General features: G+C 37.7%; 1 protein-coding gene across 2 annotated transcripts in view; it reads left to right on the top strand.

The window, feature by feature from the left end:
* The window catches only part of LOC111848579 (electrogenic sodium bicarbonate cotransporter 1-like), a 35,722-nt gene extending 22,822 nt beyond the window's left edge, over positions 1-12,900 (top strand). The window contains exons 11-23 of one of the 2 annotated variants that reach the window (XM_023820714.2): positions 11-282; positions 1,398-1,465; positions 1,765-1,941; positions 2,312-2,425; positions 2,881-3,042; positions 3,524-3,702; positions 4,161-4,233; positions 4,582-4,650; positions 4,941-5,114; positions 6,107-6,256; positions 10,375-10,468; positions 10,747-10,802; positions 11,056-12,900. In XM_023820714.2, coding sequence (XP_023676482.2) covers positions 11-282; positions 1,398-1,465; positions 1,765-1,941; positions 2,312-2,425; positions 2,881-3,042; positions 3,524-3,702; positions 4,161-4,233; positions 4,582-4,650; positions 4,941-5,114; positions 6,107-6,256; positions 10,375-10,468; positions 10,747-10,790 — 1,576 coding nt within the window. In that variant the 3' untranslated portion in view covers positions 10,791-10,802; positions 11,056-12,900. The other variant, XM_023820715.2, reaches the window with a different exon arrangement.
* Positions 12,901-12,917: the final 17 nt, after the last annotated feature.

The following is a 12,917-nucleotide window of genomic DNA, read 5'->3' as shown; positions in this document are numbered from 1 at the left end:
TTTTTCCAAGGGACAATTCTTTTGACTACTTGGAGTTTCGACTGTGGATTGGTCTGTGGTCAGGATTCTTCTGCTTGGTTTTGGTGGCAACAGACGCCAGCTTCTTGGTTCAGTATTTCACCCGCTTCACAGAGGAAGGCTTCTCTTCCCTCATCAGTTTCATCTTCATCTATGATGCTTTCAAAAAGATGCTGAAGCTGGCTAATTATTACCCAATTAACTCAGAGTACAAGATTAATGACGTGACCCATTATGACTGCATCTGTAAGGCTCCAACAGTGGGTAAGATTTCTTTTGAATATATTTTTTCCTCAATAGTTTTACTGTTGTACTTGTCTGAGTAACCTTTGCCAAAATACAGCTTGAAATGTTTCTTCATTTTCAATAGACAGAGATTTGGGTCTAGGCTGAAGTTTAGGAGCATTCAGTTTTAATACAAAACACTGACACTATCCATAAATGAAATAGATAGATAGATAGATAGATAGATAGATAGATAGATAGATACATACATACATACATACATCATATATAAGCTTTAAATTGTTTTGTAAGCTTATCAGTTTTATTGACAAAACCTGATTCTAAGTTGAATCATAATAAATACTGTGTAATACTTATGTGAATTTCTTTTAGCTCACATTGCAACTGAAAACCATTAACGAAACAAAGATTATTGTGTATTTGAATTCTGTTTATTCATTTGAAGTTTCAGCCTTTCTGTACAAAACAATGCTGATTTTATAAAATATGCATACTTATTGGGTGGCATGGTGGTGTGGTGGTCTGCACTGTTGCCTCACACCTCTGGGACCTGGATTTGAGTCTCTGCCTGGGTTCCATGTGTGTGGAGTTTGCATGTTCCCCCTGTGGTGTGTGTGTCCCCCCCCCCCCACAGTCCAAAGACATGCTGGGGTTAATCGGAGTTACTAAATTGTGAATGGTGTGTGAGTGTGCCCTGCGATGGGCTGCCCCCCCCCCCATCCTGGGTTGTTTCCTGCCTCATGCCTGTAGCTTCTGGGATAGGCTGCAGACCCCCTGTGACCCAGAAGGATAAGTGGATTGGAAGATGGATGTATATTTATTTACCTTCAAAGAATTTTAGTGTAATTAAGATTTTGTTAGTATCCATAATATTGCTAAGAATTATAATCTGTTTTGCTGTCCTAAAATGAACAAGCCTGGTTCTCTTACATGCATTGTTCTGGAGTTACCACAAGGTAACCATATAATAGGCTCTAGACCCCTCCAGAATTGTAGAAGCGGGTATAGAAAATGGATGGATGGATGAATGGATGGAGGGGGAAAAAAACTATTCAGTGAAATATTAAAGCAAGTGTATCCTAAAGTATAGTTAAATGTAATAGTTAAATGGATATTCATTTTTGTTCATATAGATAATAAATCAGGACTGTACAGTGATTCTTTGGAAGTCTCCACATGGATGCTCAATGTCACTGAACTGGCAAGTTGCTTTACTTCAATATGCTATAAATGATTGCTAATAGTATGACTCAGATCAACTTATTGGTGTGCAGTAATGTATGCATATTTGTATCTATATATTTTTATAATAAATTTAAAATGTGATTTATAATGAATACTACATACACACACACACATCATGTCATACATTTGTTTACTGATAGACCAATTCTTTCATTTGTCATTGTTTTTTATTGTTAGTTTTAAAGAACTCGTTCAGGTTTGTAATGCTTTATAAATAGTTTTAGATTCTGATTAATGTGTTTTTTGTCTGTTCAGGACACTTGGTCATCTCTGACAAAGAAGGACTGTATAAAATATGGAGGAGAATTAGTTGGGAAGGCTTGCAAATTTGTCCCTGACATAACCTTAATATCCTTTATTCTTTTCTTTGGGACTTACATATGCTCCATGTCCCTTAAAAAGTTCAAGACAAGTACTTTCTTTCCCACCACAGTGAGTATTACTGTAACTTGTTGTTCATTTGATATCAAATAAAACAATTTCCTTATTAAAGTTCTGGTGCCCACCAGTAACAAATGTGTAAAGATCTCATGTATTGCATTTATTGTTTTGCAGTTTAAAATGAAAAAGAATTTTGATTGACTAAAAGCATTTATTTTTAAAAACATTGACCAAAAACATCATTATATTATATCATTATATTCGTTCTTTTTTGTCTCAAGTGGTTGTCCTTGTTAAGCTACTTACTGAAAGATGAATCACCATTTATCTTTGTGTAATTCCTTTGCATTCTATGTGTCCACAAAACATAAGGCTGTCTTCCCATATTGCTATTGTTATTTTTTGTTATGTCTTATACCAGGTGAGAAAACTTGTCAGTGACTTTGCTATTATCTTGGCCATTTTAATTTTCTGTGGTGTGGATGCACTGGTAGGGGTGGATACACCAAAACTCATTGTGCCAACTGAATTCAAGGTGAATCAATATGTGCATATTAAAATTTCCTCTATATCCTGCATTTTATCTTCTAAAGTTTTTGCAATCTACATTATATATATATATATATATATATATATATATATATATATATATATATATATATATATATATATATATATATATATATATGTTATCTTTATGTTCTGGATGATCGATGCCATACATCAGGGGTCACCAACTCCGGTCCTGGAGGGCTACTATCCAGTAGGTTGTCTCTCCCCCTTGGCTTCTGATGAGCCACACCTGCTCCTGGTATTTACCTGAGAACTAGTGTGGCTCATCAGAAGCCAGGTAGGATAGAAAACCTACTGGATAGTAGCCCTCCAGGACCGCAGTCGGTGACCCCGGCCATATATTATATTGCACATCAAAAGAATCTGGTCTTGTAATTGTGATGATGCTGGTAGCTTAAACAAACTGTTTCTTTCCAGCCAACCAGTCCACACAGGGGTTGGTTCGTATTTCCATTTGGTGGAAACCCTTGGTGGGTGTATGTGATATCAGCTGTTCCTGCCCTGCTTGTCACTATTCTGTTGTTCATGGACCAGCAGATCACGGCTGTCATTATCAACAGGAAAGAACACAAGCTCAAGGTGGGCTATTAAGATGAGGCACAATTCAAGATGTCCCAATGCTATACTCTAAGGGCTACATGCTCAGTAGCCTCCCATTAGCAAAAGAGACATAATTTATTACAACTTTCTCTTGGTATGAAAATGAATATAATCATTTGACATGGAAAAAATGGACAGGAAGTTTAATTGGGTGTGGACTTGGATATGAGTTTGGTAAACAGTAGAAGAAAGGAAAATGAAAGATGTTTAGTGTTAGTTCTAGTTTTTAGTAAATTTAAGGCATTTATCAGAGGCGTGATTCAAATACGTCAGAAAAAGTATTGTGTATTGTGTCTCTAAATAATCCTCCGATTACTTTTTTAAAGATATACTGTATTTTGTGTTATTTCCTCTATATTTGTTATAAATCTCTAGAAAATGTTATGATGCAATGAATTGCTTTGCACTAAAAATTATAATGTTTGTTACATTGTTTTTCAAATCTGCCCCTCCCCCACAGAAAGGAGCTGGGTATCATCTGGACCTTTTTTGGGTTGCAGTTTTAATAATTTTGTGTTCTTTTATGGGACTACCATGGTATGTGGCAGCCACTGTCATCTCCATTGCTCACATTGACAGTTTGAAGATGGAAACTGAGACATCTGCTCCTGGAGAGCAGCCCAAATTTCTGGGAGTAAGGTAGGCCATCTGCATCTGCAAACCTTTCCAGAGTGTGAGACCCATTGCTCTACAGCAAACATGTGATTTCTGTACAATAGATCTGTGTTGGTAAATGCTCATTGGAATGTTCATGTATTTATTATTCATATAAGAATTTAAACACTTAAACATCTTTAACATCTTCAAATATTATTTGACTATAATTTGTGGAGAGATTTTAAGCACCATATGGTTGCTTATTTAAGTTGCCTAAGATAGCACATGAAGCTTCAACTGGTAGCTGAACAAAAATCAGTTACTAGTGCAGTGTTACAGAAATATTATCAGATTATATGATTTCCATTAGTTATAGAATTTGGTTTAAGTTGAATGGAAAAAAACTAAAAAGCTAACCGATTGATTTCATAGATTTATGTGTCTGTCAACATTCATCTTTTATTTAATATGAATGTAAGTAGAGATTTTTATCTACCCAGGGAACAGAGAGTCACTGGTGTTTTTGTCTTCATTTTGACTGGACTATCTGTGTTCATGTCTCCAATACTCAAGGTATTTATTATTATTTTCCAATTTCTAATCCTTTCAAGAAGACAACTTCAGAGATGAAAATTGTAGAAAAAACATTTAAATGAACACACTATGTAACAAATTATTTGCTTGCGTATTACTGTATTAAAACATTTTAATACAAGATTGAAGTATATAGTATTTCTAATTCATTGTTTACTATGCTAATATATGGTCAAACTGGATGAATGCAGACAAGAAGTTTGGAGCCATGTGCCAAAGCTACATATCGATTAATTTTCAAAATACAGTGGTACCTCAGTTCTCAAACTCAAATGTAGGGATCTTTATCTTTATTTATAACTCTTTGTTTTTTTTTCTATTTTGCAGTTCATTCCAATGCCTGTTCTGTATGGAGTATTCCTCTACATGGGGGTGGCCTCTCTTAAAGGTGTTCAGGTGGGATACAGAAATACAGCAATAAACAAATTATATGATAATTTGGACATATTTACAAGTTTTCCAGTGTAATTTTTAATTTGCAAGATTAATTGAAGCACATTTCTTTATCTATCTATCTATCTATCTATCTATCTGGACAGTTAATTGCAATTTAATCACATTGCTTCAAAATTAAAATGCTGTTAGTAATTAACTTATCTTCCCTAGAATACTATTTAGTATTTTAAAGTTCTGAACCAAATATTCCTATTTATATCAAAGCCTTACCATTGTGTTTCTCTCTGAAGTTTATGGACCGCCTTAAGTTGCTCCTAATGCCAGCCAAGCACCAACCGGATCTGATCTACCTGAGACATGTGCCCCTGCGCAAGGTTCATCTCTTCACATTTTTCCAAATTCTCTGTCTGGCTCTTCTTTGGATTCTCAAATCTACTGTGGCAGCCATTATTTTTCCACTGATGGTAAGGTTCCTTCCGTATATCACACTGTTAATGGCCATAGTGCATGGTTCTGTGTGCCCTACAATGGACTAGCATCCCATTTAGGGTGTATCCCCGCTTTATGCTCCCTGCTGCCTGAAATAGACTCTAAAGGCCTTTATACACCAAGTCCGAGGTTTTTATACACTTTTTTTTTTATCCATCACCCAATAAAAATCATTACGCACAGAAACTTTGCACATTGAGTCCTATACGTTTTATTGTATAATTGCAAAAATTTGCAATACGAGACAAAATGGAGTTGTCAAGCACTGAGGATGATTATGTGGTTCTCTCATTTCTGAGCTGGAAAAAAAGACAGAAAATACTGAGTCTTTCACCTGATTGATTTGGAAACTGTGGAATTATCCTGATCATTTCAACGTGTATTTCGCAATCACCACCAATTTCCACAATCCAGTTGTTCCAGAACTGTGACTGACGGTGTGTCCAATGTAGGGACACCCATGCACACGTAAATGAGCTTAATTGGCAATATAAATTGTGCCATTAGAAAAATGTGGTCTAGGTGATTGGCAGACATTCAGCGTACAGCTTCAAAATGCTGCAACATACATGCAAGATCATGGTCATTAGCTCTTGAATCCGAAAAATGTAGCCAATCGAACCTGTTTCACAAACTTAATGATGGCAGAAAGTTTTGGAGTCGGTGTGAAAACATTGTATTTATATTTACATGTGCGACAATTTCAGACAAAAACTATGGACTTGGAGTGCAATGGCCTTTAGCCCCTTCCTGTGACCCTGACCATGTTGGAAGATGGATCGATAAGCTGAGTAACCTTGGTGAAAAATCTTACTGTATATTCCTTGGTACAGAAGTACTGAACATAAACAAGTATCCCTTTCACTGAAATAGCTGAATGAGATTAAGGAGTATGAATTACTGCAGACCCCCATGACCAGGAATACTGATTAGATCTTGGATGGATTATGTTAAATGTCTCCCCCAGATCCTGGCTCTAGTGGCTGTGAGGAAGGGTATGGACTACTTTTTTTCCCAGCATGACCTTAGCTTTCTGGATGATGTAATTCCTGAAAAAGACAAGAAGAAAAAGGAAGACACCCAGAAGAAGGGAAGCGCAGACAGTGACACTGAAGATGTGAGTGCTTTTCAGTCATTCTCAACAGATTCATATAAAATATAAAATAATTTTCCACACACACTATTCATTGTTCTTACGTTTCTTACAGGAACAAGCATATGATTGTAGTATAGACTTCATTTAGAGCTTTTAGAATTTGGAATATTCACCACCATCCTCATACCTTTTGATCTGGGGAGGGCTGTACTGGCAGCATGTTGAGCAGATCAGACCAGGTTGCAGTCTCTAGCTTGTTCTGGGTGATCCCCAGACATTCCCAAGCCATCTGGAAGATATAATCCCACCCTGCAGTGTGTCCTTGGTCTGCCCTGAGGCCTCCTCCCAGTGGAACATGCCCAAAGCAGCTGCCTTGGATGTTTACCAGGTGGCATCTTGATGGTAATCCTGAACTAACTCAACTGACTAATCTTAGTCTGAAGGAGCAGAGGCCCTACTTTGAGGTGCCCCTGGATGTCCAAACTCCATGCAAAGTGAGCATGGCAACCCTGTGGAGAAAGCTCATTTTCACCACTTGTACCTTGTTCTTTCGGTAATTGCCCACGGATCATGACCATCAGTGAGGTTAGGGATGTAGACCAGTAATCCGCAAAATTCATCTGACAATTTCAGAATCAGCATCACTCAAGTTCTGCAAGCAAAGCATACTGTATATAGTATATGGGGTGATTGACACGAGGGCTGTAACGAGAGGTCAGATTTACAGGTGTGGCTCATGAGAGCCACACAACAGAGAAAACAAGGGGAAAGGGATGCAGGAGGTGACACATATAGTGCTGAAAACCAGCATTGTGACATGAGTGGCATGAATATGCTAGTGTGGCCATAATCTAAAGCCCTGACACAAAGTCCAGCATCTCTCTTTACTGATAGCATTTCCTAGAAGAGAGTTTCTGTAACAAAAGGGTGACGGATACTTATTTCTCATCTGTCCTGCAATTTTAAAGGTATTCAGTGGAGGGTGATTTCAGCCAATAATCTTAGCAGAACAACTTATGTGCTGTAGTTGCAGATGCAGTGGCAAAAAAGAAAATGATGAAGTATGTGAGGATGTTCTTGATGGAGACGCTGTAGAATTGTACTATGATTTTTTGTTTGTGAAGTCTGGCAATAGCTGTAAATAACCACAAACTGCTGCATCACATTCTATATTGTGCCTGTCCAATGAAAAACATATTTCCAAATCATTATTTTGGGGTGTTAAAAATAAAAAAATAAAACACTAACAATAGGAATTTGGAACAAAGCGAGATAGAGGCACAACAAAATGTTATATTTGGGGGTCTTTATTAGAAACAGGAAAATATATTGATGAATATTTCTTAAATATTTAACTTTCTCACATGCACACATGTGCGCGAACACACGCATGCACACACACATACACATGCTTATAGCATCTAAAATAGGAATAAGAACCATGAAGTCAATAGACTGATTGGGAGAGCATGGGGGTTATGAGGTCACTGGAAAGGGGTATGTGGTGCTCCAAATATCTTTGCGAGAGGATGAAGGTCCAAGTCTTTAGAGTCCTGGTGCTCCCTGTCTTGCTGTATGGCTGTGAGACATGGACGCTATCCAGTTACTGAGGACCCGAGTGGCTGGACCAGGCCGAGGCGTCACCCACATAATACCTGACTGTGGCAGATGGATGGCCATTTCCGGAGGGTGGGATTGGACCATGTGTCTGCCTGGGGGGTTCGCCAGCCGGGATCTCGAGGCATTTCATCATGTGGTGGGTGCGGCAACGTGCTGCATCAGTGCATGCTCCCCAAACTGACCTGACCTGTAACCTAGTCAACAGCAAGAACACCATTATGCTGTATCACATTCTCAAGACTGTAGGCTATTTCTATATTGTGCCTGTCCAATGAAAAACATATCTCCAAATCATTATTTTGGGGTGTTAAAAATCAAATTTTCTCAAAAACTACTTTTACCTTCACACAGCCATCATTGAACAGTTTAGTGTTTTAAATGGACTCGTGGATTTTTGTCAGTGACGGAAATATGTCAGTGTCAACAAAATACAAACTAATCTCACTCTATATTCACAATTAACCATGGTATTAGTTGACCCAGCTTTCTAGCTATCAGCGTTAGATTGTTAAAATGAGCAATATACTGTAAAGTAATCCATACAATCAACCATCATGAATATAGATGTAAACTAGTACAAACACAAATAGTAGTGAAAAAATGACTTCATAAAACATCTAGATGTCTAATGATATCAGTAGACAGGGGAGAATGGGTGTGTTTTATCTATAGTAAAAAGTTACAATTGTCAAAAAGTGGACATACGTGGTTTTCATTGGGTGTCATCATTTCCCAGTTTATACAATGTTGTGTACATTTGCCCCTGACTTTAATCAAGTTTTGGTTCATAAATCCTGGATTTGGTGTGCATTTTGGGCTTCCTTTTGTGTATACAGAACTATGATAAATGAGATCCCTGGACATCCCCACCATCTTCGTGAATATGGTCTCATCTCTATTTTTGATTAGAACTACAAGTGTGGTGTTGTCTGCAAATCAGGAAGGTCTATATTAAGTCTAATTATTAGTGCCCACAAAATTGCAGCAAGCAAAATGATCTGCCTCATAGTCCTTCTTATGACCACTCAGGAACAAGACCCTGAGGTGCCCAATATGAGCAATCCAGATTTTTCTGAAAATGCACCATTGCTTCAGATTTTGAGCTACTGATTGTAATCCCTGCTGCTTCACTCTTGACACTGAACCACTCAGATGTGTGCTAAAGGTCATCTTGAACCCCTTGTCATTCCAGTTATGGCTGCACTTTGATAACCTGTCCATGAGAATTGCAAATAGGAAAGGAGATAAGATGCACCAGTACTGGAGATTAATACCCACTCTAAACAATGTAGACTTTGTGCCAAGAATGCAGAAAAAAATCCTTACTAGAGGCTACCCAATACTATCTCCAAATTTTCCATGAAGATTTGGCTCCACCACTATCTTGTCTGCAGCCTTTCTGGATTGTCTGTGTCTTTCAATACTGGTGCCAACCAGCAGGTTCTAGTGTTACTGTCACGATAGGCACCACCTGCCTTTTGGCGACAGAAAGAGATACGGATCTGTTTCCATAGGTGTAAGTTGAATTCATTGTGCACAGACACTTCAGCCAGATATTCCTAGGGAACTTCTCATAGGGTGTTCCTTTAGCCTCCTCTGCATGCACCGAATGAAATGCACCTGCAGAAGGAGATCAGTTCATTTCTGTGCCCCTCTACTCACCTGACTGTCTAAAACACACAGTCTCAAATCAGATGACTATTACCAAGTCAACCATTGACCTTAGTTGGACGCCTTTAGCGTTCTGGTCCCAGTTATGCTTATAAACATTCTTGTGTTGGCTCATGTGGTTCATTACATGGGGCTTGTTACATGGATAATCTTTAGCTTGCACAGAAGTCTAATATGAGTTCACTACTCAGGTTTAGATCTGGGAGGTCATTATTCCCAGATACATCCCTTCATTGTTCCCCATATGGCCAATTATGTCTCCCAGTCGAACCAAAAGAGGTACCATTTTGAACATCTTACCAACATCCTCAAAAAAAGCTGGGTATTCCAAACCTCAGTTCAGTGTACACATGCACACACCACTCTGTACCTGGGCCCTACCTTATGAATGGTGAGCTCACAAAAATCCATGTAGCTATTTTGGAGGGAATTCTGGCAGGTTGCTTGAGTGGCCTATAGCCACCAGCCGCTTGCTGGTGAACAGAACTCACAGGTTTAAACAGAGCCGTGGGTCCCAGTAATGCTGTTCTGTCTAGGGTACTCTGGGTTTTCTCGGTACTTGGCTTCTACTGACAAACCTGTTTGTCAGGGGAGACCTCTAGAAGACATAGGATCAATGAAGCACACAAACCCATCCACCACACCCAGAGTAATATTGAGAATTGAAAAAGCATTTTTATTTTATATGAGTGAGATAATAAAGTCATATTAAAAACGATTCAGTGTCTCACCAATATTTTTTGAGAAATAATAAAAATAGTAGCTGTAATATGATTATATGTTATTAGCCTGTGCTTGTTTATCATGTGAATATTGAATGTAATTCTCTATTGATATTTCTGCTACAGTGTGACTGTCCCTACAATGAAAGCGTCCCCAGTATAAAAATACCCATGGATACCATAGAAAAGGAGCTTTTTTTAAGTGATACAAAGTCTGACAGTAAGTAATTATTCCTGATTAGAATCATATGTTAATGTCTGCCTTTTATTTGATAGCAAAAATATGAAAATAGTAAAGAAATTGCCATTTTGACGTCATCCAATCATATCACCATAGAATGATAAATGATTGCTACAATGCAGTTCCTAAAAAGGGTTGTGTAAACAACTGTGATATAACATTAATTTATTTTTCATTCTTTTAATCAAGAATATGAGTATATGCAGATTATGTTGTCACACATATGATGCAAAGCAAATGACTCTTTTTTTCCACAGAAGAGAAGCCTCCAAATTTGCTTGAAAGAGATTCATCATGCTGAACAGCTGCCAATGTATGGCCTTACTGTAGTGAAATCATATATTGGTTTAAGCAACTCTATAAATATATAGCGATAAGACTAACAGTAAGGGCTTTTTAAATTGACTGATAGCACACAAGTGCAGTCACGTGTTAATGAAAATCTGCAGGATATGTAGGAAGCAAATTATATGCAAACTTTAAATTATGTCAGGAAATTATCAAGTGTTGACACTTTTCCTAAACATAATGCAGCGTATGTTTTAAGCTGACCTCTGTCATTACAGATGCCAAGAGACCAGTATCTGAGGAGGAGGAGGACATATTTTCCTATATCATATGATGAACGCAGAGTAATATAAGAACAAGAATGGGAATGTCTTGAGGTTATTAGAGCAGTATTTTACCATGCTGAATTGCAGCCTTTATTACATTTTTGTTTATAATCAAAAGCAGATATTAGGAAATAAACATCCTGTTTATGTTACTCTGCAGTCTGTTTTTAAACTTTAGTTTTTAATGATTTTTAACGTTTCTTTTAAAGTCTTTCAAAGATTCTGGATTGTAAATATTTTATGACAATGGATTCTTCTTGAGAAATCGGCCTCAAAGATTTTCAAATCTCCATTAACTATAACAATATAAATATAATATCCAGTTCTTCAATTGTTGCCAAATTTGACTTATGTAATTTTTTTATTACAGATAATTGTGTTCATACATTTTTTTCCCCAGACATGGCATATTTGCTGTGCTAGAAATAAAATTATAATTCTCCAAGTGGCTGAAACACAAAATATGTTTTTCCATTTGGGACTGGCATCCCATCCAAGGGGCAGCCCCTGCATTGTGCCTTTAGGACCCCTCTATGATCCTGACAAGGAAAAGCTGTTGAAAGATGGATGCATGTTTTAACTTTTATACTCATTAACTTTTTTTTCAGTGTACATGGTGATTGATATTTTTAACATTATTCTTGCACATTTTTCAGATTATTGTTTTGTTTGACTTTTATATAGCAATACATTTCAATGTCTAAAATGTAACACTGATATATTAAAAATACTAAAAAAAAAAGAAGCTTCTAATGCGACTGAATTTGAAACGATATCTGTAAATTTAATAATTCTCTCCATAGTAGCCTAGAGCTGGTTGATCTGCTTGAGAGAAAAATGCTTAAGGATTAGCAGATATGCACCCCGATATACTGGTCATGTAAGTTAAACAAACTTCGTGCAAATTAGAATAAAGTTCCTGTTTGACTCTGTGTCTATGTTAGGCTGCAGGGAATTCTTCTAGAGCTCTATGGCTATCGTCCAGAAAATCTTTGTAAACAACAGTGATATAACATTAATTTATTTTTCCTTCTTTTAATCAAGAATATGAGTATATGCAGATTGTGTTAAGGGATTCAGACTTACTTTCAATCCTCTCAATCCTAACATCTAGGCTAAAAATGTACTTGTTTAATTTAGCTTACAGGCTTTTGGTAGTTACCCCACACTGGGTTACAGTTTGAGGCGTAGAGCTGGGTGGGGATCAGTATCACTGACTTTGGACAAACCGCACTGTTGGCCCTGTTGTTCTTGCTCTGCACGTGGTTTTGTGTTGATTGGTTGCCGCCTCATGATTCCTCATTGGTTCGTCATGTTTTCTCCCTCCTTCTTCACTCACACTTGTATGTTGCATTGTCATTTTTCTGTTCCACATTTGTTGATGCACTTTTCTTATTCCCTCTCATCTGGGGAGGGAACAACTCAGAGGTCCGCATGCAAGGGAGCAGGTTCACTTGTGTTTCAGCCTGCTTGTGCTACCCCACCTCCTTGCTGTCTGCCTAAGCTCACTTGCCCATCTGTTTGTCCGCCTCTGTTCTCTTGCCACCTGCCTGACTTCATCTTGCACTAAATTATGCAACCTTATACTGCTCAGTGCTGCTCACAGGTGGATGGACCTCCCCCACGAGTTTGGTTCCAAGATTTGTTCTTCTCTGTAAAGGAGTCTTTCCTTGCCATTGTTACCTCAAGCCAGGGACCAAGTACTTTGTGACCTTGTAAACAGCACTAAATATAAAAATGCATTGGACTGAAAGGCTAGCTCAGCTATGTGACAAAGAATAAATGAATTAAAATGCATGATCTTGAAAATCCTT

The sequence above is a fragment of the Paramormyrops kingsleyae genome, chromosome 2, assembly GCF_048594095.1.
Source record: "Paramormyrops kingsleyae isolate MSU_618 chromosome 2, PKINGS_0.4, whole genome shotgun sequence".
Classification (NCBI taxonomy): Eukaryota; Metazoa; Chordata; class Actinopteri; order Osteoglossiformes; family Mormyridae; genus Paramormyrops; species Paramormyrops kingsleyae.
Note: the sequence above shows the minus strand (reverse complement) of the source record. Positions and strands in the feature narration are given on the sequence as shown.